General features: G+C 36.9%; 2 protein-coding genes across 4 annotated transcripts in view; one reads left to right on the top strand and one right to left on the bottom strand.

Moving 5' to 3' along the window:
• CETN2 (centrin 2) overlaps positions 1-12,631 on the bottom strand; it is a 129,818-nt gene extending 117,187 nt beyond the window's left edge. The window contains exon 1 of the mRNA XM_053699446.1: positions 12,503-12,631. Within this exon, the coding sequence (XP_053555421.1) occupies positions 12,503-12,520 (18 nt within the window). The 5' untranslated portion in view covers positions 12,521-12,631. The remainder of the gene's footprint in view (positions 1-12,502) is intronic.
• Positions 1-24,314, top strand: part of NSDHL (NAD(P) dependent steroid dehydrogenase-like) — a 74,158-nt gene that overhangs the window by 798 nt on the left and 49,046 nt on the right. The window contains exons 1-3 of one of the 3 annotated variants that reach the window (XM_053699444.1): positions 12,785-12,831; positions 17,101-17,134; positions 18,488-18,649. In XM_053699444.1, the coding sequence (XP_053555419.1) occupies positions 17,114-17,134; positions 18,488-18,649 (183 nt within the window). In that variant the 5' untranslated portion in view covers positions 12,785-12,831; positions 17,101-17,113. Of the gene's footprint in view, positions 1-12,784; positions 12,922-17,100; positions 17,135-18,487; positions 18,650-24,314 lie in introns of those variants that run through there. The other 2 variants (XM_053699443.1, XM_053699445.1) reach the window with 2 other exon arrangements.

The raw sequence follows: 24,314 nt of genomic DNA, 5'->3' as shown, positions 1-24,314 counted from the left end.
GCCACTATCTGCAAATTGAAAGTAATACCCTCTTGGCACTTATTTATTTTTTGGACTATTCTTTATATTATATATTTATTTATTTTTTGGCCTTATTTAGGACCACAGTGTCCTTGGGAAACCATGACATGTCACATCTAATTCTTTTCAGTGTATTTGAGCTCTGACAATATACACCCAAGTGCTCTTTTTACATACAGTACTTCTTGAGCACCTCGTACTTGCTGTTTCTTGATATACGTGCATATATCTTTTGTTTTATATGTAGCAAATTTTGTGTATACATCATATACTTACCCCTTAATTTGTTACTTACCACTAGCACACTTTAGCCTCATTTGTGTGGCGCTCCTATACCACTCTGTTATAGATTTCTGAGATATGAAGGCAGTCAACAGAAGCTTAGTAGATACAAGGTAATTACTTTTACCTCTGTAATTACCTTGTATCTACTAAGCTTCTGTTGACTGTCTTCGTATCTCAGATCTTTTGACAGATTTGCATTTCAGGCAATTAGTGTTGACTCTTAAATAACAACGTGCATGAGTACAAGGTTATCTATATGAAACACATGAACTAACACCCTCTAGCTGCGAAAAACTGCCAAATGCAGAGGCACAAGGGCTTAGAAATTACCATATGAGCCTACCTAGGTTTAGCTTTCAACTAAGAATAAAAAGAAAACAAAGCAAATTTGATGATAAAAGTAAATTAGAAAGTTATTTAAAATGACATTCCCTATCTGAATCATGAAAGTTTAATTTAGACTTTTACTATCCCTTTAAACTGCTAATGAAACTTTGAAAAATGCATCTACATGTTATTCTCAGACTAATCTTTTCTTTGAACACATCATTCTACCTAGCATTTATTTAGTGTTTAATGTCTCTTTAAAATTGCATGCTCTGTCTGAATCATGAAGAAAGTGTCGTTTTTATTTTACTGTCCCTTTAAAAGAGACACTGAACCCAATATTTATTTGTTATCTTGCTATCTTTATTTGAAAAAGAAGGCATCTAAGCTTATTTTTGGTTCAGACCATGGACAGCACTTGTTTATTGGTGGGTGAATCTATCCACCAATCAGCAAGAACAACCCAGGTTGTTCACCAAAAATGGGCCAGCATCTAAACTTGCATTCTTGCTTTTCAAATAAAGATACCAAGAGAATGAAGAAAATTTGATAATAGGAGTAAAATTAGAAAGTTGCTCTATCTGAATCACGAAAAAATTTGGGTCCAGTGTCCCTTTAAGCTCCGATTTTGATCAAGGCCTAACAAGTAAATTTAGACAATTATATTTCTGAGACCTTCCAAAAGAAATAAATAGTGAATCAGGCCCAAACATTTGCACATCCCATATTTGCTTTGAATATTATTATTTTTAATATTCTAATTTCAGCAAATAACCCTAGATTCATTAACTCTTTATAACAGAAATGGAAGGATTACACTATAGCCCAATTTAATAAAATTGAGACCTTTTGGGAAGCAGTGAAAGCGGTAATGAGGGGGGAAATTAAATCATTCCTCTATATTTGGAGGAAAAAAGCTTTGGCTTACGAATCACAGTTAGCCGCGCAAGTTAGAAATGCCTTTAGAAGATATTATATACATAGATCCCCTAGAAATTGGGATAAGTATTGCAAAACTAGAAGAGAAAGGGATATTTTCTTAAGTTAAAGATCGCATGAAGAAGAACAGAAAATAAAGCACCAGTATAGAGGAACTTATGGTAACTCTGCTAAATTTTTGGCCGCTTTAGTAAAAATTAGAAAAAATAAAAATCTTAATCTATCAAAGATAAAAATGTAACATACTGATCCAGATGATATTAATAAAGTGTTCTATAATGTTTTTCAACAATTATATTCAGAATCAGAGGTAAATTTGGGTAATTTCACAAACTTTTGGCCTAAAATTAAAATACCCAGGATTTCAGAAGAGGAACTTCAAGTTATAAATCGACCAATTTCAGAGGAAGAGATCTTAGAAGCTATTAAATCAGCAAGTAGTAACAAGGCTCCGGGACCAGATGGTATCCCAATAGAATTTTATAAAATATTGTCGGAAGAAATAAAAATTCCACTAGTTAGCTTATTTAATTTTTATTTCTACTCTGGAAACGAAATGTCCACCTACTTTACTGCAGCGCGTATTTCCTTAATTTAAAAAAAAGGTAAAGATCCTTTAGACCACGGGGCATATAGACCCATTTCAGTACTTAACGCAGATTATAAAATAATGGCATCTATTATATCTTCCAGATTAGCGGTACCTCCAGATAAGATCATTCACCCGGATCAGAAAGGATTTATGAAAAACAGGAATTCACTTAGAAATATTTGCCAAGTTACTTCAGTGTTGGATTATGTTTGGAACTTGGATCATAGCAAAGAAGAGTACAAAAATTATAGGGAAGGAGCTATACTTGCTGTCGACGTAGAAAAAACATTTGATGCAATTAATTGGAATTATTTATTTACGGCAGTAGAGAAATTTGGTTTTAGAAACCAATTTCTTCATTTTATTCGTAATCTTTATAAATCCCCTATATCATATTTATGTATCAACGGTACTCTTCTCCTAAAATTGATCTAAAGAGAGGGACACGCCAGGGATGTCCCCTCTCGCCTTTATTGTTTAACTTGGCATTTACTATTCTCTTGAGGGATAATCTATTGGGAATACTAATGGACCCTCACTCGTTAAAAATACTACTTTATGCAGACGATTTACTTTTTTTTTTTTGGATAATGTATATAAAGCTATTCCTCAAATCCTACTGCTTTTTCATTATAAGGATATAAAATTAATTATAATAAAAGTGAACTATTAGTACTCTCGGGATCGAGACTTAAGCTATTGCCTCATCCATTTAAAATGGTGGATTCTTTTCGATACTTGGGTATAGTTCTACATAGAAATCCAGAAAAATGGTATAACCTGAATTATGGTCCGATTTTGCAGAAAATTAAGTCCGATTTAGATTCTTGGTCTTCATTATTAATCTCTTCTTCAGCAAGGGTTAATCTGATAAAAACAATTGTTTTCCCTTGAATATTATACTTGCTCCAAAATCTTCCTTTATTACTATCGAATAAAGATATTTTGGATCTACAGAGTTGGCAGTCTAATTTTATTTGGGGGAACAGGAAGCCCCGGATCGCTCTGAAAAAATGAATGTTAAAGAGACAGACAGCTGGGCTGGCTCTCCCAGATTTAAGGTTATATAACTGGGCTTCTTTAGCCAAGATTGCCTTAGAATGGATCACAGAATTAAATCGATTCACTTCTCTAGATCTAGAGGTATTTTTAGTAATACCATTCCCATTAAAGGCTATCTTACACTGCCCAGTAAAGAAATGACCTCTGAACATTTTCAAAATGATGTCTATAAAAAACATTATTATTGCATGGCAGAAAATCTGTAATCCACTGTATCTGTAATGGCAGAAAATCTGTAATGCTTGTGTCTCCAGCATTTTCTGAGTTTCTCTCCATTTTGGGTAACCCAGAATTTATTCCTGGCATATCTCAAGGTGTCTTTAGAAGATGGGCGGAGCTTGGTTTTCGTTATGTTAGTCAGATTTTCAGCGCCAATCAATTAATGACCTCAGAAGTGTTTTTTCAAAAGTTTAATCTCCCAAAATCAAACTTATATGCCTATTTTCAGCTGCGCCATTTTGTTTTCTCCCAGAAATGGGATGCTGAAGCTTTGTCGGATTGGTCTGATTGGTCTGATATTTCAAATATAATACGTAGATTCTCGCTAGGGTCTACTTCAATATCTTTGTTATACGATATTATGTTGGCCAAACAGGGGGAATTATATGGAAGCAAACTGTATAATTTTTGGACGAGGTATTTCCCTCATTTGGAGGAGAATAGGCTAAAACAAAGCTTTGCTATGGCAGATAAACTTTCGGTATCAATATCATGGAGAGAATCACATATGAAACTCATTAATAATTATTATCTTTCACCGGATAGAATGTCCAGATTTCATCCCCCGCAATGTTACTCTTGGTCTCGTTGCTCTTTTCCTAAAGCAGATATTTTACATCTATTCTGGTTCTGCCCCAAAATACAGCAATTGTGGCAAAAAGATTTGGTACTGGTATAGTAAATGTTATCAAGATTATAATCCTTACACAACAGAGGATATATTTTTTCTCACATGTTCTGACCTCAGGTCTAAGAGAAAGATTAAAGTTTTAAATACAGTGTACTATTATTCTTATTACAAGACATTTAATACTTAAAAGTTGGAAAGATCGTGTGACACCAAGTTTTTCATCATTCCTTAAAGAAATACAATATCAGATATTATTTGAATCTTACTATATGATTTTTTTGGCTGAACCTAGGATAAGAATCTTCCTTCTGGATTGGCTTCCTCTTGTCAAATCTTATCCACTCCCATTACAAAGACGTATCTTATCTCCTTTCTTAAATTCTATCTCCTTTGCTGAGCTTGTACTATCCAATTTATTTCCTTCAACATGTTTGGTAGGTTCTAGGGAGATTTACCTTTGATACCAGTTAGATGGGATTAAATGGATTTAAAACATTGGGGATGCGCTTTCAGTAATTAAGGAAGGGGTTAATCTATAAGAAGAGAGAGTGTGACAAGGGTGGGGAAGGGCAGGAGAGAATATTTCCTTTTTTTGTTTTGTTTTTAAGATTGTTATGTAATTTCCTATCAGATTGTCAGATTGTCTAGGCCATTTGTTGTGTTTAGAAATTAAAGTTTTTGAAAAAGCCCCAGCAAGGTACACAGTATAGTAAAAATGTTGTATGTTGGCAAAATTTCTTTGAACATTTATAATTGTCTAATTTGCGCCTGTTTTCTTTTTTCACTGTATTGTATAATATTGGACATTATGCCCTGCGTGGCGCAAGATCTATATTTGGATTCTCTGTACCTTTTGCTGGTTATAAATAAAGTAAATAAATAAATAAATAAATACATCCATGTGTCAGGCACCCAGGGGTGGACCAAGAATGGGTGACAAGCCTGAACTCAATGGGGGATCCGGTGAAACTAAAAGAAGTGTCAAGCTACATGGAAGTAGACTTTTTACATCTCAGAATCTACAAGGAAGCCACAGGCTTAGGGACTACCCTGTTCAAGAAAGAAACCGATCGTAACACTCTACTCCACGCATCCAGTTTCCATCCAAAGTCACTAATAAGAGCTATTCCTAAGGCACAACTACCGCGGGTAATCCGGAATAACTCCTCCAGTACCAGAAGGGATATTCAATTGAAGGACATGGAAGAAAGATTCCTGAACAGAGGCTACAAGAACCATCTGATCAAGAAAGCCAGAATGGACATCACTGCCAATCACTCTGACAAGGATCCTAAGAGTAGAATGAATTTTGTCACTACCTACTCACCCAACACAAGGACATTAGGAATGACTTTGAAAGAGAAGTGGGACATTGTGGAATCCGATTCCTCATTACCTTATCGAGGATATGATTCACCAAGAATTGGCTATAAAAGAGGGAGAAACTTGAAAGATATCCTAATAACGACAGATCCCATCAATAGCTATAGCCAAAGAACCCCTTCAACCAAAAGAGGATCCTTCAAGTGTCCTAGTTGCGTTACATGCAACTCGATGCTCCAATGCAACCAATTCCGACACCCACATACCAATGAGATGTTTAAGATCAAGCACTACTTCACATGTACAACTAAATACGTAGTGTACATGTTAAACTGTAATTGTGGCCTTTTCTACATAGAAAAGACCTCTGATGATATCAAAAAAAGGATGGCAAACCACAGGAGTGCTATACGCAGGGCTATAGATAACAAGAAGCGTGACCAACCTGTGGCAAGGCACTTCCTGCACATGGGCCACACCGTGGCTGATTTGAGGTTCAAGTTGATTGACCATGTCCCGTGATCGGGGTAAGCTACTACTTCAGAAAGAGGCGGAATGGATATATAAATTGAACACTGTCCACCCTTACGGTTTCAACATGGGCATTGACTGGCATTGCTTCCTGTGACACCTGGAGACAAAGGTACACCCACAGACACCAATGACTCGTTTTGACTATCTTTGGCTTGGTACTACCTCACCATCAAGACTTATAGTATGTTTTTGGCATCCTGTTTCTGATTGCCGACCAGGACTTTGCAAAACTTTTTGCTATCTGGTGTTTGTGACTGAAAATAGAACTCCCACTATGTGCTGTGTTATGTCAGCTTGGACTTTAGATGCTCCCCCCCTGGGTGCCTGACACATGGATGTATTTATGTGTTTATGTATTCATTTATGTATGTATCTTGCACTAATCCCTAAGGGATATTCTGGTTTATGTGCCTGGCTACTGATTAAAACTGTTTACCTGGATAACCTGTATACACTAGAGTGAGATGACAATAGAACTCTCACTGTGTGTGGTGTTATGCGAGGTTTGACCTCATATACTCTCACCTGCATTTAACTATGCATTTATCAATTTATCTGGTTGTTACCGCTACTATGTTATTAGAATGTGTGGTCTAACTATACTGGGATTATGTACACATTAGGAACTGTTGATGTAGGGGTTTATGCTGTATAAGGTTGTATGAACTTTCTCTCCACACCTTGCTAATATGCCCCTTTCCCCGCTTGATGTACTTCACATCCCAGACACATCTTAGTATGACTGCTACAAGATATCACCCCCAACTGTGATTTAATCTCCGCATTGCCTTGTTTGTCCCATACGGGTTTGTCCCTTTAGCCCTATCCGGCTCCTCCACTGCCCCCCTTCGTGAGTGGTGATTTAATGACAGACACGTATACGTCACTTTTGCCATAGGGTAGTACCTCTGACAGTAGACCCATATGACCGGGATATATATTTCCCTAGATGTCGGACAGTTGCGGATGTGCCAATGTTTCTACCCTCCCCGGCCCAACTTGTTCCCATGTGGGTAGGGCTTACTCTATAATCCACATAGGGGCTTGTCTCCGCTAACGTATTCCAGTCCTCTGGGGCTCATGTTTAGGGGCAGAACTCTGACTATGATACACAATCTTCCTCATAGCTCTTTAATGTTTGATCCGCTTGTTTTGCTTAGCGCTACATAACTGTCAGGTTTCACCTTGATTACCTGCAGTCCTATCCAATCTCCTCCCACATACCCTTTAAATCCTGTTCACGCCCTGTTCCTAGTGCTTAGTAATTTTGAATGTTGTTACTGATAACATCCTGTTTTCTAAGCTCCTCATTTACTTTGGATTATTCCTGCCTAAGTCTACCTTCAACGCTAACTTAACATCCAAACTTAATCCAGCTGTCATATCCTATATCTATCTTATATCATGTTCTATATCATGTCCCTTTAAGAAAGTTACCTCCCACATCTATTTAAGGAATTCATCACTTCCTTTTCATTGCTTGAATATCTCATTTGAGACCACAGCTCTGATACACCAGTGATAGTAACCAGTGACTCCAGCTGAATGAACTTCCAATGCTTAAATAACAGCACGCTATTCAGTTTTCATTCACAGCTCTCAAGTATCTCAGGAAACCGCAAGTATTGATACCTAACTAAAAGCTGTTTGCATATGTATTTCTAGCTACACAATATTGCATGTGTTTAATAACTATATCAACCTTTAAACATACCTTGCTCCAAAATGACTGTGAATGCTTTTGTGACAAGCCTGTGTTTTTCACACACATCCTTGCAACTAATTGACTGTGAACACTTATGTGGTTAACCTGCGCTAGCTGCTATTAATCAACTTGCTAACAAAATACAGCCTGCATGGATTGAATTGGTTATTGGATTATTTTCAATATATAAACTTATGAGTTGGTCAATGTTTCATTAATCACTGATTTGTCGCATTGTTGAATGAATAAGTATTCTTTGTAAACTTAAACAATACACAGACCACTAATTGCTAAGCCTGTTAATTTCATCTCTTTACAAACTATAAAGTGAGGATTCCAGGCATAGCTACAAAAACCAAATTCTATTACATTGTCTAACCAAGTAATGTGGTTATGGGCATTGGACCAGCTTACAAGGAAAGATACCATCTGCATGCAACTCCTATCTGCATAAATCTGTAGCGTTGCTTAGCCGAAAACAATCACCTTGTCTTATCCACGACGCTGCTTACAGCAGCTTACCACTTCTCAAATCCAGCTAAACAAACTCTCCATCTCGTACTATTCAAAACAAGCTGGGTACGTTTCCTACCGGACTCTTACAAGGCACAATATTTCACTTTGCAACGCAACCTCGCAAACTTCCATCAGAGCCGACAAACAGCTGACTATCGGTGACGTCACCCGCCGCTCCACACACAGTAAAGAACACGCCCCGCCAGCAGCATAGTAAGATCGCTTGTTGCGATAGAGAGAGAGAGAGAGATCTGCTAAATGACTGTGTTATTCAGAGCATATGTGAAGGCAGCATTAATAAGTTAAGTGGTAACAAGTTTGTTAATACTCAGAGGCTCTATTAACTCTCAGTTCGTTTTAAGGGGTATACTTTCTGTGGATTATATCAACAGCTACCGCAGTTACAAAATCCCCTGCATTAACTCTTCACATGCTTGTCTTTTCAACTACCTCATCCATAGTAGTTGTTGATTTAGCAAGTGGCACAAAAACAATTACTTAAGGTCTGCAGCTGAGATTTGCTCTTTACAAAACTACAGGGCATTACAGTTATTTATTAACCTGAAAATCCCTTAACAATAACACTATACGATTGGTAATGTCTGTTTTTTATTCCAACAGGGAGATTTGTTTACTGTAACTATGGTGTATACCCAATATGTGATAAACGGACTTTGTTATTGTTAGGATTATAGCGCATACATATATTTTGCCTGACACGATTATGTATCATTTTCATTTAACCTAGGGTATTTATGTCTTCACTTTTAATATCATTCACATTTGCTGTCACGATTCTGATACTGTAGAGTCATGTAGATAGACTTTTTGATATCCGGTATCTAGCTGACACTACCTTTGCAGTTTTATACACAATTGAGATTTATAGTTGTGCACATTTTTAGGATGTTTTTGAATACCATGGATACTATGTAAATACGATTGCTACTTTATTACCACTATGGTCAGATGTTATTGCCAATAGTAAGGATAACCCTATTCGGCTATAGATTTGTACTCTATGCATTTTAATTAATTTGTTGTATCCTTTGGTGGTGTTTGTTTATTTTAGGGGTGTTGCCTAGGCAACAATTTTGGCGGATTTTTGCACTGGGGGAGGGTCTTCTGTAAATATATGATTCACTGTATGTACTTTGGTCTGATGAAGGGGTGTACTCCCCGAAACATCACTGAATAAATCCAGTATTTGTCAAGACCAGTGAGTGCTGTTTCCTGTTTATCATATATATATATATATATATATATATATATATATATATATATATATATATATAAATAAAAGGACTGCAATGATAGTTTTAATAACAAAATGACAGCTGTTAGCCCTGTCTATCTTAGTAACAAGTTTGGATTGACTCCTCCAAATAAGGCAAGTGTTGGGGAAAGATTAGATATTAAAAAATTATTACCGCAAAAAAAAAAAGTGTTAATGCCATCAACATTTTCGCAGTCAAACAAATTTGTTTAAATCTAGGAGCCAGCCCAAAAATTTAAGAGCCAGAAAGTTTTGGCCACCCCTATGAGATAGATTGATTGATTATATATATTCCCACAATAAAAACTGTATTTGTATTTCACAGCTGCAAAGCCTAGAAAGGATCCAGCCTTACCAAGCTAAATTTTAGGTGCAGCTGGTGGTGGCCAGCACCAAGGGACTAATTTTAAGGTGTCAGCCGCCTGGTTTGTTAAAGGGACACTGAAGACAATTTTTTTATTTTGTGATTCAGTTAGAGCATGCAATTTTAAGCAACTTTCTAATTTACTCCTATTATCAAATTTTCTTCATTCTCTTGGTATCTTTATTTGAAAAGCAAGAATGTAAGTTTAGATGCCAGCCCATTTTTGGTGAACAACCTGGGTTGTTCTTGCTGATTGGTGGATAAATTCACCCACCAATAAACAAGTGCTGTCCAGGGCCTGAACCAAAAATTGGCTGGCTCCTTAGCTTAGATGCCTTCTTTTTCAAATAAAGATAGCAAGAGAACAAAGAAAACTTGATAATAGGAGTACATTAGAAAGTTGCTTAAAATTGTATGCTCTATCTGAATCACGAAAGAAAAACATTGGCTTCAGTGTCCCTTTAAGCCCTGACCAAGAAATATTAAAAAAAAAAAATCTATTTAAAAATGGTTGTATGTCCTTAAATAACTCTACTTGGCTTGATGATTGAAGGCTCATGTGGTTAGTAAAACAACATGCAAATGTACAGTATTTATATAGCTATTTATAGTGTTACACCATATTGTTTTCCCAACATGTGGTTGGGCTCTTTAGTGAAGTATTTGGTGGCAAGCTCAGCTACCAAAGTTAAAGGGATTACTAAACCCAATTTTTTTCTTTCATGATTCAAATAGAGCATGCATTTTACTTCTATTATCACATTTTCTTTGTTCTCTTTGTATCTTTATTTGAAGAGCAATAATGTACGCTTAAAGGGACACTGAACCCAAATTTTTTCTTTCGTGATTCAGATAGAGCATGTCATTTTAAGAAACTTTCTAATTTACTCCTATTATCAATTTTTCTTCGTTCTCTTGCCATCTTTATTTGAAAAAGAAGGCATCTAAGCGTTTTTCTTGGTTCAGAACTATGGATAGCTCTTTTTTTATTGGTGGATGAATTTATCCACCAATCAGCAAGGACAACCCAGGTTGTTCACCAGAAATGGGCCGGCATCTAAACTTACATTCTGGCATTTCAAATAAAGATACCAAGAGAATAAAGAAAATGTGATAATAGGAGTAAATTAGAAAGTTGCTTAACATTTCATGCTCTATCTAAATCACGAAAGAAAAATTTTGGGTTCAGTGTCCCTTTAAAGTGAAGGTCAATTTGGATGAATTAGTGCCCGGTTTTTAATAAACCTATTAAAACAAGGGCACTTTAATTAATCAAAATTGACATTTCATTCCTTTTCTTCAAAAACCTACTTTTTAATCCTGACAGCCGCTGCAGCGCTTACTCCGCCCGTCGCAAGCCCTCTTTGCAGGTCCAAAATGACGAATCCGGCTTCCTCCAATCACGGCATTGCATCAGGCCATGATCCCGCTCGGGGGGAAAGCGATTGGATGAAGCCGGATTTGTCGTTTCTGATGTAAGAAGAGGCTCCTGACAGACGGGGGAATCACTGGAGCGGCTTTCAGGATTAAAAAGTTAAGTTTTTGAAGAAAAGGAGTGAAATGTCAGTTTTGATGAATTAAAATCCCCTTGATTTTAATAGGTTTATTAAAAAAACGGGCACTAATTCATCCAAATTGACCTTCACTTTAAGAGCCAGACCATTTTAGGTTCAGCACCCTGGATAGCTCTTGCTTATTGGTGGCTACATTTAGCCACCAATAAGCAAGTGCAATCCAGGTCTCAACCAAAAATGGGCCAGCTCCTAAGCTTTACATTCCTGCTTTTTCAAATAAAGATAGCAAGAGAACAAAGAAAACTTGATAATAGGAGTAAATTTGAAAGTTGCTTAAAATTGCATGCTCTGTCTGAATAATTGTGTTTAGTATCCCTTTAAAGGGACAGTATACTGTAAAATAGCTTTTCCCTTAATGTGTTTACAATTGCTTTTTTTACCAAATGCAGAGTAAAAAATGTATGAAAATAAGCTTTTTAAGGTTTATTTCTGTATATTAAAGCTCTGATTTTGTGTTTTGAAGCCACAGCCTAATAAAATAGGTTGAGCTTGTAGGTATAATCAGATCTCATTACTGTATCACATTGTGTACATATACCTGCTTCTTTATCTTATATCTGTCCTTAAAACAATCACCAGTACTTTGAGAGAACAATGGAAAATCAACATTTTATTACCTTATCTCTGCTTTATCACACTGGGAGTGTAATTTCTTCTGCTGGCTGTGTTTACAAAGCTCATCTATAGCTGGTACGCGCGGCCACAAACTTTCAGAATAGGTGGGGATACCACATGCTAAATTAACAATTTAAAATGCCAATATAAGGGTAAAGGAGCTACTTGTAAACAATTTAATACACTCCAGCAGGTAAAGTGGATCATTGGGAACAAATTAAAGGGGAGAAATTTTTTGAGTAAACTGTCCCTTTAAGGAGAAAAGATTAAAAACTTGATTTGAATAAGACTATACTGAGCATGTAAGAAAGGGGCAGGTTAGAAGGGTCTTTGGGTCGCATTTGCCTTAAAAATGTTTGTTTTCTAAAAGATGGCATGCACATTTCTATCATTTTATGACATTGGGTGCCACTGTGTGTAGTGCACTAGGAGCCTCTCCTTTTCCGGATTAAAAAAAAAATATAGTCATAGAGACTGATCGTAGGTAAGTATTAGCATAGCTATTCACTTGTCACTCACCATGCCTGACCGCTCCATCAACACAACTATGCACCCAAGCGTCTTCCCTCAAACTAGTATAGGCCACCACTACCCACCCAATTAATGCTCAACATGGATAAAAACTTGCTACGCCTGCACGACTGTCACGTCGTTATCCAATAGAAAACCAGACATTAGACTCAGAATGAGGCTTGAAACGCACAATCGACGAATGCGAGCGAGCGTGTGGCATACTTGTAGCCATAGGTAACGGGCGAAAGTCCACGCTTTCTATTGGCCACGTCTGGTTACGTTCTGCCAATCAGAGTGTCCCGGCCGAACTCTGCTGATAATCAGACCATTGTAAGGTATGTTATCTGTGAGTCTGAGGTGAAGGACCGCTATCACCAAGGTACGAAGAGCAAGAAGTACTATTCCAATATTATTCATGAGAGCAGGTTGGTATTGAAAGCAAAAGCAATGATAGCAAAGCTGAAATCTCAGGCAAATATGAAACCTCTAAGAAAATTTTAAATACGCGTAGAAGCGTCGCGCTGCTGAAAATGCATTTGTATGTTAATTTCATGTAGAAGAATGAATGGCCTTAGCTTGAAACCAGCTGGCAGTAAATGTCATGACACTAGTTTTGACAGCATCTTGCTGAGGGTAATTTCAGGTAAATTTGGCCGGTGCAATAATAAGAACATGATAGGACTGTCATTTTTGAGACAGAAAGTGGTACAGGTATTTCTAAATAATGGTTTTAAAATTGAAGTGTCATTTTGTGGTACAGTTTTAATCTTTTGGCGCCATCTAGAGTTACAAATTGTTTCTTTTTTTCTAGAAGTGCTTAGGTACTTCTGTAGCTATAACTATTTTAAATAAAGGATATTTTCAGCATCTATGTGATATACTAGTGGGAAAGCCTGCCCAGAGGGCAGTCTATTGTGGTGACGGAACCACCCTTCCATTTTCGGAATGGGTTTTTCACCACCCTGCCCCTTTTGGAATCCACCTGGATGCAACATAAGCATTCAGGTGGATTCCAAAAATGGCAGGGTGGTGAAAGAATCCTTGGAATTTGAAAAGATACCAATGGCACTACTAACGTATGAGACCTTGATTCCTACACTTATTCAATAGTTTGTCAGGATGTGGGTGCTGTGTATAAAACCGTATTTAGCAAAGAGAGAGAAAGTATACACTTCTAGCACTCCTAGGTCTAAAAGTAAATTAAGTCTAACTGGATGATACAAATTATTCCCTAAGGAATATGTGGAAGGGGAGAAAACAGATTGCAAATTAAAATATAACTTTTATTGGGTTACGTTTAAAATAGGAATACACTTAAAATCACACTTAAGCACCGATTTTATTGATGTCAGCAAATAAGTACAAGTTCAGGTTATTGCTCCTAGTACTTTAGTGTTAAATGTGGGCTGGAGTAAGGACTGCTATATACTTGTATCTGGAGATCTGATACACCAAATTATCTGTGTCCAAAGTTACCAATTCTTATGTAAGAATTAAGTATATAATGTATTCTTTATGTCTCCATAGTAATATATCTTTCTATGCGAAGCTTGATTAGAATTGAACAGTGGGTATATAATTTTAAATATTTCTGCTTGTTTCCAGCTGAGATTATATATACCCCACTTATTATTAGGATTCTAAATAAAATCTCTTAACTTGTTCAAAATAACTCCGCTTTTCTATTAGCAGTTGCCTACCAAAAGATTAAAATGTAGACTATTCCCTCCACAGTATCTAAAGCTAACTTACATAAGTGCTTTTAAATTGTATATAAATAATTGAACTGAATTATAATACAATTTATGTTTATTGAAACAATGTGTATCGTTGTTCAACTGAATAGACTTTTATGTGTTTGGTTTCTCTGCTAAAGCTGTAGTTCAGGATATGCCTGAGTGGTATATTACACGACTTGTGAATCATACATAGTTTTTATGTTATGAACGAACTTGGGTGAAATTTATCTGCTCACAGTTTCTTAATGCCAGTTTAAGTAGCTCTCTGTGATGCGGCAGTTAAATAATCTTATATGTTACAACAATGGAGCTTATTTGTTCCTATCATCACAGATTTAATTGAGTACCTATTTGGATAACTCACAGTGTACCGGTGATTAAATAGTGTAGTTTCTTAGTACAATGAGAAGTAGCTGTTCTCAGTGACACCAGAGTTTTAGCAGATAGATGTACAAAAATTCCGCTTGTATTGTGAGTCTATGGAGTTAAACCTACTGTTCGTTTGGATTTCCACACTCGCAGCTAATTATACTAGTCTGTGTACATTCCACCTTGCATACAACCAGGATTACCACAGATTAGGTTTATGCACTGCTCTGTTGTATAAGCCGTATAAACGGCGGAAATTATGCTTACGTGATCAAGCTGCACTTAATAATCTAACCCAAGGCTAATATAATAGCGCTCTAAATATACTTTGTGCACCTTGGTTTTATAAAATAGAGCTATCTTACAACAAGCGGTATCGTGAATGTATACCCAGTGCAACTCGAGGTTGATTTTAAATTATTAGGAAATAGCCCCAAACAAAATTCTATTATTCAGTCTTTGTGTATTTTACATATTAAAGTTAGCTATTATAGGAGGGATAGTACTTGTAACAATATTCGGTACCAGCACCATATATTAACACATGATTAAATCTGAGTGTCCATTATTAAGTGAAACCGTGGCTGACTACAGTAATTTGCGGTAGCTTAAGGCTGTCTAAAAACACAGGAGCTCCTAGGACTCCTCACCATTGCCCTATCGTCCCTAACATGTTTCGCAACTTAACGTTGCTTTTTCAAAGGTGAACGCGCCGCAATATTCGCGGCTTTTTAAGGCCGTTGGAAACACGCCCCCAATAGGCGTGTGTTGTAATTCAGACCAATGATATGAGATGAGCTCATGATTGACGTGTAGAGACGCATCTGAATTCTACTGTTAGAGCGGTTTATTTGATTCTAATTGCAAGCTTATTCTTGAATTCGTTCCCAAACCTGATACTAGATAATGATGCAAAGATGGTATAGTTAACCTGTTCGAAATAGTTTTTATTTGCCAAATATGTTAACAGAGGTGGCTAATATTATGTTAACCACAGTGACTCTGTACATAAGTTTGTATTGTTATGACATACTATTTTCAATTGGCTTATCCTGAGATGTTATTATATTTATCATATTGATAGGTCTGATAGAGGTAAAATCAGAACTGTACCCGGGATTGTGATCTGTGTGAAGCCTAATCTGCTAAATATGCGGTATGGGGATGACTATAATGTGAAGTAACGTGTTAAATCGTGATTGCAAACATTGAAAAGATTAATAAATAAAAATAAGGAATAGAACATGGAAGGAGAGGGGAAGTGTTTAAATTATAACCTCAAACCTAACTAGAATTAATGTGTGCTTATATTGTGAACATGGGGGATTTATAGACCCCTGAGGAGTGCAATTACTTGTGTAATAATAATTTTAGTCTTATAAAAGAGATATGAGAAAAAGATTTATTAACATAATATGGGTGCGTTGATAAATCATAATAAAAATCATGTTGAGTGGTGTTTGAAGTTAGTGCACTAGCACTTATCCAGTGACTTAGTGTATAAGTGTGTTTTGGTGTAACGTGAAAAAAATAAGGTTTCTATGATTTGCTGTCTACCTTACATAGACAATCTGTTTTTACAAGAAAGGAGTAAAATTATTTACTTCATTTAATCCATACGGTTGAACTGAATTCAAAAGAAAGATCCATTTGCTCTCCGCTCTGAGTAGGACATTCTCTACATTGCCACCCCTTATGCCCAAATGTATTTTCTGGATCCCAAAGCATTTCAGATCAGACTGTTTGGAATTGTGTCTTTTCAAGAAATGTCGAGCTACAGATGTCAGATTTTTACCTTCTTGCAGATCTTTAGTTGCATTTTTTATTTTTTATATATTCCAGGTTACGCTGCATCCAGGTGGATACTTTCACCACCCTGCCATTTTTGGAATCCACCTGAATGCTTACGTTGCATCCAGGTGGATTCCAAAAGGGGCAGGGTGGTGAAAAATCCATCCAGGTGGATTCTTTCACCATCCCTTTTGCTCTCTCCCCCCCCCCTCTTTTGCAAAAGAGAGGGGGGGCGACACACACAGTGTCACCGTCTGTAATGATCAGGCATCTAGCCTCATATGGAGGCGGAGCATCGGTCGTGCTCTGGCTCCATATGCGGCAGATGCCTGAAGCTTCAGGAGCTCCAGCTCTCAGCTGTTATGTTACAGCTGAGAGTTGGAGCACCTGAAGCTGTCTCGCGCTGAGGTGGCTTCGCGCGCATCCAACATTCCTTTGAGGATGCGTGCGCAACTGCCAACGGCAACTGACGCTTTACAAACGCGATTATAGTCTAGATAAGGCTTCATTCATATGACAAAGGATAAGGCTGACTTGGTGGCCTTTGTAGGTAAACGTGCTTTATGTGGAGCCCCTATTTAGTGGAAGAGGAGGAATTTCAAACAGCAGCATTGATGTGCGATCTTCTACAGACATTTTATTAACTTTTATAGAAATGCAACACATCACTTGATAAATATAGCTTGTAATGTTTTTGTTTTTTAGGTGTCTCACGGAAATGGCAACACGATTAAGACCAGTAAGATCTTTTTCTTTTTTGGTTTTCTTTAAGAGATTTAATCATTTATTGCAACATGTTCTGTACTCTTTCAAGTGATTAAAGGGACACTGAACCTCAATTTTTTTCTTTCATGATTCAGATAGAGCATGGAATTTTAAGCAACTTTAAAAATTACCCCATTATCATTTTTTCTTCATTCTCTTGCTATCTTATTACAAATATGTGAACCAGATATCTCCCAGCTTTTGTATATAAAAAGTCTCTTTACCTCTGTGTGTTTTCTTGAAAGCGACCGTAAATTCAAAATTAAACTTTCATGGTGGAAATAGAGCATTCAATTTTAAACAACTTTCCTAATTATTTTTATTATCAGATTGGTTCTTTTTCTTGGCATCCTTTGTTCATGAGCATACCTAGGTATGTCTATCATCATTTGATCACTTGATGTGTTCGGCTAGCTACCAGTAGTGTATTTGCAGCTCCTGAGCCTAAAACCAAGAGAGCAAACCAAACTGATCATTAAAGGGACATAAAACAGTATGAACTAACATAAGTTTCTAAACATATAATGCAGCCAAAGCTTAGTTGCAAAACGGTTACTGTTTTAAACCCAATTATCCCCTTTAATTTAGGTATAGTTTTGGTTGCAGCAAGCAATCACATGACACCTGACTAAAGCTTCCACAAAACATGTGACATTATCTTATTGGAAACCATCAAGCCTCTTTGCAACAAACAATAGCAGTATCTGATCTTCGTCCTCAACCCCTACCACCCCCCCCTTACTTGCATAAGTAAATATCCTCACATGCACACTTTGTTACATGGATACCACAGGGTTTGGAGTAGGACACTGATAAGGGGGATGGAGCAGGCTATACTTGGCAACACTAAACTAAGTAATTTTGCAGATTTTTGGAAATTTTATTAAAATACTTATAAGCTTCTTTTACAATTATTTTTATACACTGTTTTACCTCAGTTAACCCTTTTATATAAGTTAATTAGAAAGGTTGTATAATATCATATCCTCTCTGAGTCATGAAAATTTTATTTTGACTTTACTATCCCTTGAATTATACGAACTGGTGTTTGTAGGACACAGCAATGTTTTCTGAAAAGAAACTGCTGTCAATTAATTAAATACGAGAAAAAAGAATAAATAAATTATTAGAAAATAAATTTGACAAAGTTTTAAAAATGTGCGGTGTCCTAAATTTTACCCTAAATTAGATATATGCAGTAACTGATCTGTTATTAGTCAAACACTATACTGTATATTCAGCATTAGTTTAATATTAATTATATTTTGATTACTATTTCTTTCCTTTTGGTTTCCTTCTTTCATTCATTTTTATATATTTTTTCCAGGCCAGCAAAAAATGCACAGTAATTGGCGGTAGTGGTTTTTTAGGACAACATATGGTGGAGCGTTTGTTAGATAAAGGATACTCTGTCAATGTGTTTGATATTCGTCAGGGATTTCAGAATGAGCGGGTGCAATTTTTTATTGGTGATCTCTGCAGTAAAAAGGTAAGGTGATGTGGAAAAAGAGATATTCTCTTGCCATTAGTAATAAAATATGTTGTGAATGAATAATGGCTAGGAGCTGTTGTAAGTAAGTGTGTACAATTTTTACAGTCAGTCTATATAAGACAGATGGTGCAGACTGTTATACCAATATAATATTAAAGATCAAAAGAAAATAATGTAGATAATTCAAATACAATAATCCCAAGGAAAGACAGGGAATTCAGCACTCTTTTGAAGGAAGTTAGACAACAAGCTCATATATTCAAGAGATTTATTTTAAATGGAAAAAAATATTTATTACTTACAAAAATAGCAAAACTCACAATTTGGAAGATGGCAATATTAAATGCCTCAACACATCCATCACACAATCTATTCACAATAAAAACGGAATGACCGGTCCTTTAAGAGATCCCTCTATACATATCTCAAAACAGAATGCTCCTGTCATGGTTGATTAAATATTTCGTACCTGCTCTATGTTAAATGTTTGCATATATTGTGTATTATTATTGTTTTTGTATTTTATTGTACCCTATTGTATCAATGCAATGTTTTGTGATCCCAGGACATACTTGAAAACGAGAGAAATCTCAATGTATCCTTCCTGGTAAAATATTTTATAAATAAATGTGCAAGCAACAGCTGAGACTCTGCACGGCATGAGGATACTGACACAGATGTTCTAAGTTGAAAGAGAAGGCATTGCTAGCAGACTGACTACACCCCAGCTGCACACAGTTGCCATTAGTTAAAATCAAAACTTTTTACCACAAGCTCGTTTAAATAGCCTATTCCCCAATTTTTGCAAAGCTTTTTAGGATAGCAGGTCAATCTTGAATAGTATTCAACATTTTATTAGCAATTAATGTAGGGAACGGAAGATCGGTGTTACATGGCAAAATTTTGACTAGTTAGCCTTGCTGCAGCATTTTGTACCAATGAAAGGCGATAGAGTAGCTTCACTGGGAGACCATATAAAAGTGCATTGCGTTAGTTCCAGACACAATGTTATCAAAGCATTGATCCTCTGCAGAAATCAAGTACTTGATCCTGGATGTATTTTATAATCGAAAGCGTGAAGCTTGGACTCTGGCTTGATGTATGATGTTTCAGGAAAAGTGCACTGTCAAGCATCACATCAATATTTCTGAAGTTCTGATGTTTTTAGTTTTGAGCCTTCACATTCTAGAGCAATTTATTGACCTTGTTGAAGTGTCATCATGCAGTCTCCTCCCATCACAAGTACATCTGCTTTACATAGTAACATAGTAGATGAGGTTGAAAAAAGACAGAAGTTCATCAAGTTCAGCCTATACAAATCTAATATGCTTACAAAAAAAAGCTCCAGTTGATCTTAAATTAATCCCACTAAAAGGTGACCCATTTAATAAAAGCAATCATATCCTTGAATTTCGTTTCTAGCCAGAAATGTATCCAAACAATTTTTAAATGTATCTAGGGTATTGGCATTCACTACCTCCTTTGGTAATGAGTTTCACAATTTTATTGCTCTTACAGTGAAAAAAAATGTTACCGTTGCAAGAGGTTAAATCCTTTGTCTAGGTTTAGTTTTAACCAATTGACGTTCATCCTCCCCAGGAGATTAGCAAGACATTTACTCATTGAGGCCTACTTATCAAGATGTCAACCGCAAATACGCTGGAATTCCGCAGCGTAATTGTGGAGAGCCTGATTCCCCTTAGTTATCAAAGCCTACAGACCGGCAAAAGTTGAAACTGGGGACGTAACATACAATCCGCCGGTCTCAGTACGACACAGATCGATGCTTACGTCATTACAGATGTTCCGAATGCAAATTCGACACTATCTGACTACTTTTTTACACCTAACACCCTAACATAAGCCCCGAGTCTAAACACCCCTAACCTGCCGCCACCTACATAATATTATTAACCCCTAATCTGCCGCCCCGACACCGCCACCACCTACATTATGCTTATTAACCCCTAATCTGCTGCCCCGCCACCACCTACATAAAGTTATTAACCCCTATTCCGCCGCTCCCGGAGCCCACCGCAACTAAATAAATGTATTAACCCCTAAACCCCTGGCCTCCCACATCACTAGCATTTACTAAACCTATTAACCCCTAAACTGCCAGCCCTCCACATCGCCATAAAATAAATTAATCTATTAACCCCTAAACCCAACAACCCCTTAACTTTACATTAAATATTAACTCATCCCTATCTTATAATACATTTAAACGTACCTTTTAGATTTAAATTAAACTATAGTAAACTAATAATTAATCTACCCTAACTATTATACTAAAACTACATTAGACTACAAATTAAATTAACTATATTATATATTTAAACACCTAACCCTACCTAACTAAGTTACACAAAATAAATTATGAGATATTTAAACTAATTACACCTTATCTAAGAGCCATACGAAAATAAAAAAAGCCCCCCCAAATAAAAAAAAAAACCCTAACCTACAATAAACTACCAATGGCCCTTAAAAGGGCCTTTTGCGGGGCATTGCCCCAAAGAAATCAGCTCTTTTACCTGTAAATAAAAAATACAAATACCCCCCCCAACAGTAAAACCCACCACCCCACACAACCAACCCCCCCAAATAAAAACCTAACTAAAAAATCCTAAGCTCCCCATTACCCTGAAAAGGGCATTAGTATGGGCATTGCCCTTAAAAGGGCATTTAGCTCTTTTTCAAAAGCCCAAACCCTAATCTAAAAATAAAACCCACCCTTAAAAAATCCTAACACTAACCTCCGAAGATCAACTTACAGTTTCTGAAGAGCCGACATCCATCCTCAACGAAGCGGCAGAAGTCTTCACCCAGACGGCATCTTCTATCTTCATCCATCTGGCGCGGAGCGACTCCATCTTCAAAACATCCGACGCGGAGCATCCTCTTCTTACAACGTCTTCTTCGGAATGAAGGTTCCTTTAAATGACGTCATCCAAGATGGCGTCCCTTAGATTCCGATTGGCTGATAGAATTCTATCAGCCAATCGGAATCTAAGGGGCGCCATCTCGGATGACGTCATTTAACCCCTAGAGTGCTAATGACGGCTCTGAGCCGTCACAGAGTTTCCCACTCTGGTGCTAATGACGGCTCGGAGCCATCACTAGCACTCTCCCAACTTGAGGGAGATCTGGGGGCTCCCACCCGCTCCTACCCTGGCGATCGGTTCTGCATAATGAAAGGCATCGCCGGGGCTTCCGTTTTGCGTGGTGACATCACGCGCAATAAACGTGATGACGTCAACGCGCAACTTTATTTAACATTAACAATGTTAAATATAGGAGCAGGGGGCATGCTGCTTAGAAGCCTGTATCTCAGGCATCTAAGCAGCTACAGACCCCTAAGACCCACCGTTGGAAAGGTAATCGCCTAACCTTTCCAATGGTGTAAGTCTTGGGGATCTGAAATAAATAAATAAAAAAGTTAAAAAAAAATATTTTTAAAAATTATTAAATAAAAGCCCCTTTAAGAAAACCTTAGCACCCAGATGGGAAAGTGCTTAGCACTCAAAGGGTTAAAGGAACCTTCATTCCGAAGAAAACGTTGTAAGAAGGGGATGCTCCGCATCGGATGTCTTGAAGATGGAGCCGCGCCGTATGGATGAAGATAGAAGATGCCGTCTGGGTGAAGACTTCTGCGGGCTTGGATGAAGACTTCGGCCGCTTGGACGGAGACCTATGAAGACTTCTGCTGCTTCGTTGAGGATGGATGTCGGCTCTTCAGAAACTTTAAATGGATCTTCGGGGGTTAGTGTTAGGATTTTTAAAGGGTTTATTGGGTGGCTTTTATTTCTAGATTAGGGTTTGGGCTTTTGAAAAAGAGCTAAATGCCCTTTTAAGGGCAATGCCCATACAAATTCCCTTTTCAGGGCAATGGGGAACTTAGGTTTTTTAGTTAGGTTTTTATTTGGGGGTGTTAGTTATGTGGGTGGTGGGTTTTACTGTTGGGGGGTATTTGTATTTTTTATTTACAGGTAAAAGAGCTGATTTCTTTGGGGCAATGCCCCGCAAAAGGCCCTTTTAAGGGCCACTGGTAGTATATTGTAGGTTAGGGTATTTTTTTTTATTTTGGTTTTTTTTTTATTTTCATAGGGCTCTTAGATTAGGTGTAATTAGTTTAAATATCTGATCATTTATTTTTTATTTTGTGTAACTTAGTGTTTTCTTTTTGTAACTTAGTGTTTTTTATTTTTTTGTAACTTAGTTGTTAGTTTTTTTGTAACTTTGTAATTTTTTATTGTAGATTTAAATTATTTGAGTAGGGTTAGGTGTTTAAATATATAATATAGTTAATTTAATTTGTAGTTTAATGTAGTTTTAGTATAACAGTTAGGGTAGATTAATTATTAGTTTAATATAGTTGAATGTAATTTTAGTATAATAGTTAGGATAGATTAATTGTTTAATTTAATTTTAGTATAATAGGGTAGATTAATTATTAGTTTAATATAGTTTGTCATTTTAGTATAATAGTTAGGGTAGGTTAATTATTAGTTTAATATAGTTTAATTTAAATCTAAAGGTAAGGTTAAATTTATTATAAGATAGGGATGAGTTAATATTTAATATAAAGTTAGCGGGTTGTTAGGTTTAGGGGTTAATAGGTTAATTTAGTTTATGGCGATGTGTGGGGGCTGGCGGTTTAGGGGTTAATAGGTTTTAGTAAGTGGTAGTGATGTGGGAGGCCAGAGGTTTAGGGGTTAATACCTTTAGTTAGTTGCGATGGGCTCCGGGATCGGCGGGATAGGGGTTAATAAGTTTATTAGAGTTGCGGTGGGCTCCGGGAGCGGCGGTTTAGGGGTTAATAATTTTATTTAGTTGTGGCGGGATAGGGGTTAAACAGTTTAGTATAGTGGCTGTGTTTAGTGACAGTATACAAATAAAGCTGTGAAAAAGCCGAATAGCAGCGAGATGGATGACTGTTAGTTAACAACAGTCCGCTGCTCATCGCCCCATACTTGGTGCACGGCTTTTTGACAGCTTTTTTGTTAAATATGGAGAACGTATTCAGGTCCGCGGCCACAATGTTAGGCGAGCGTATTGGTGCCGTCGAATGCAAGTAAGTTGACTGCTTGATAAGTAGGTCTCATTGTTTCTTCAGGAGCATTAGGCATCTGACTGCATCTGACACTGTGGAACATAAAATCTTACTAAACTGCCTTCAGGAGTCCTAAGATGCTTGAAATTGTTTCTGTCTGACAGAACCTAGAGAGTGTAATTCGGAGTAGGCTCCTCTGTGCCTACCTCCTAACATGTAGGGTCCCTTAGTGCACCATATCATCTTTGTTATTTGCAGGTAAATGTTTACAATGGGATATATCTTAAGGCAACATGGTCTCGGCTATCATTGTTATGCAGATGACATGCAAATATACATATCCTTATATGTATATTTGCATGCCATCTGCATAACGATGATACACTCTCTATGTTCTGTCAGACAGACAGGGAATGTTCTTGTCTGTAAAGACCACTGAATAATGTTGCTGATGACTAGTGGAATTAGGCCCATGCACACTATTAAAAAACATGTTGGGCCATATTCCAAATTGCATGTTGTAGCATGAATCCTTTAAATGGTTTGCAGGGCTTATAATTATCAAACAACCTACTTGCCCACCAGACAAGCAACTGCAAAAACGTA

Source organism: Bombina bombina, chromosome 1 (genome assembly GCF_027579735.1).
Source record: "Bombina bombina isolate aBomBom1 chromosome 1, aBomBom1.pri, whole genome shotgun sequence".
NCBI classification, from domain to species: domain Eukaryota; kingdom Metazoa; phylum Chordata; class Amphibia; order Anura; family Bombinatoridae; genus Bombina; species Bombina bombina.
Note: the sequence above shows the minus strand (reverse complement) of the source record. Positions and strands in the feature narration are given on the sequence as shown.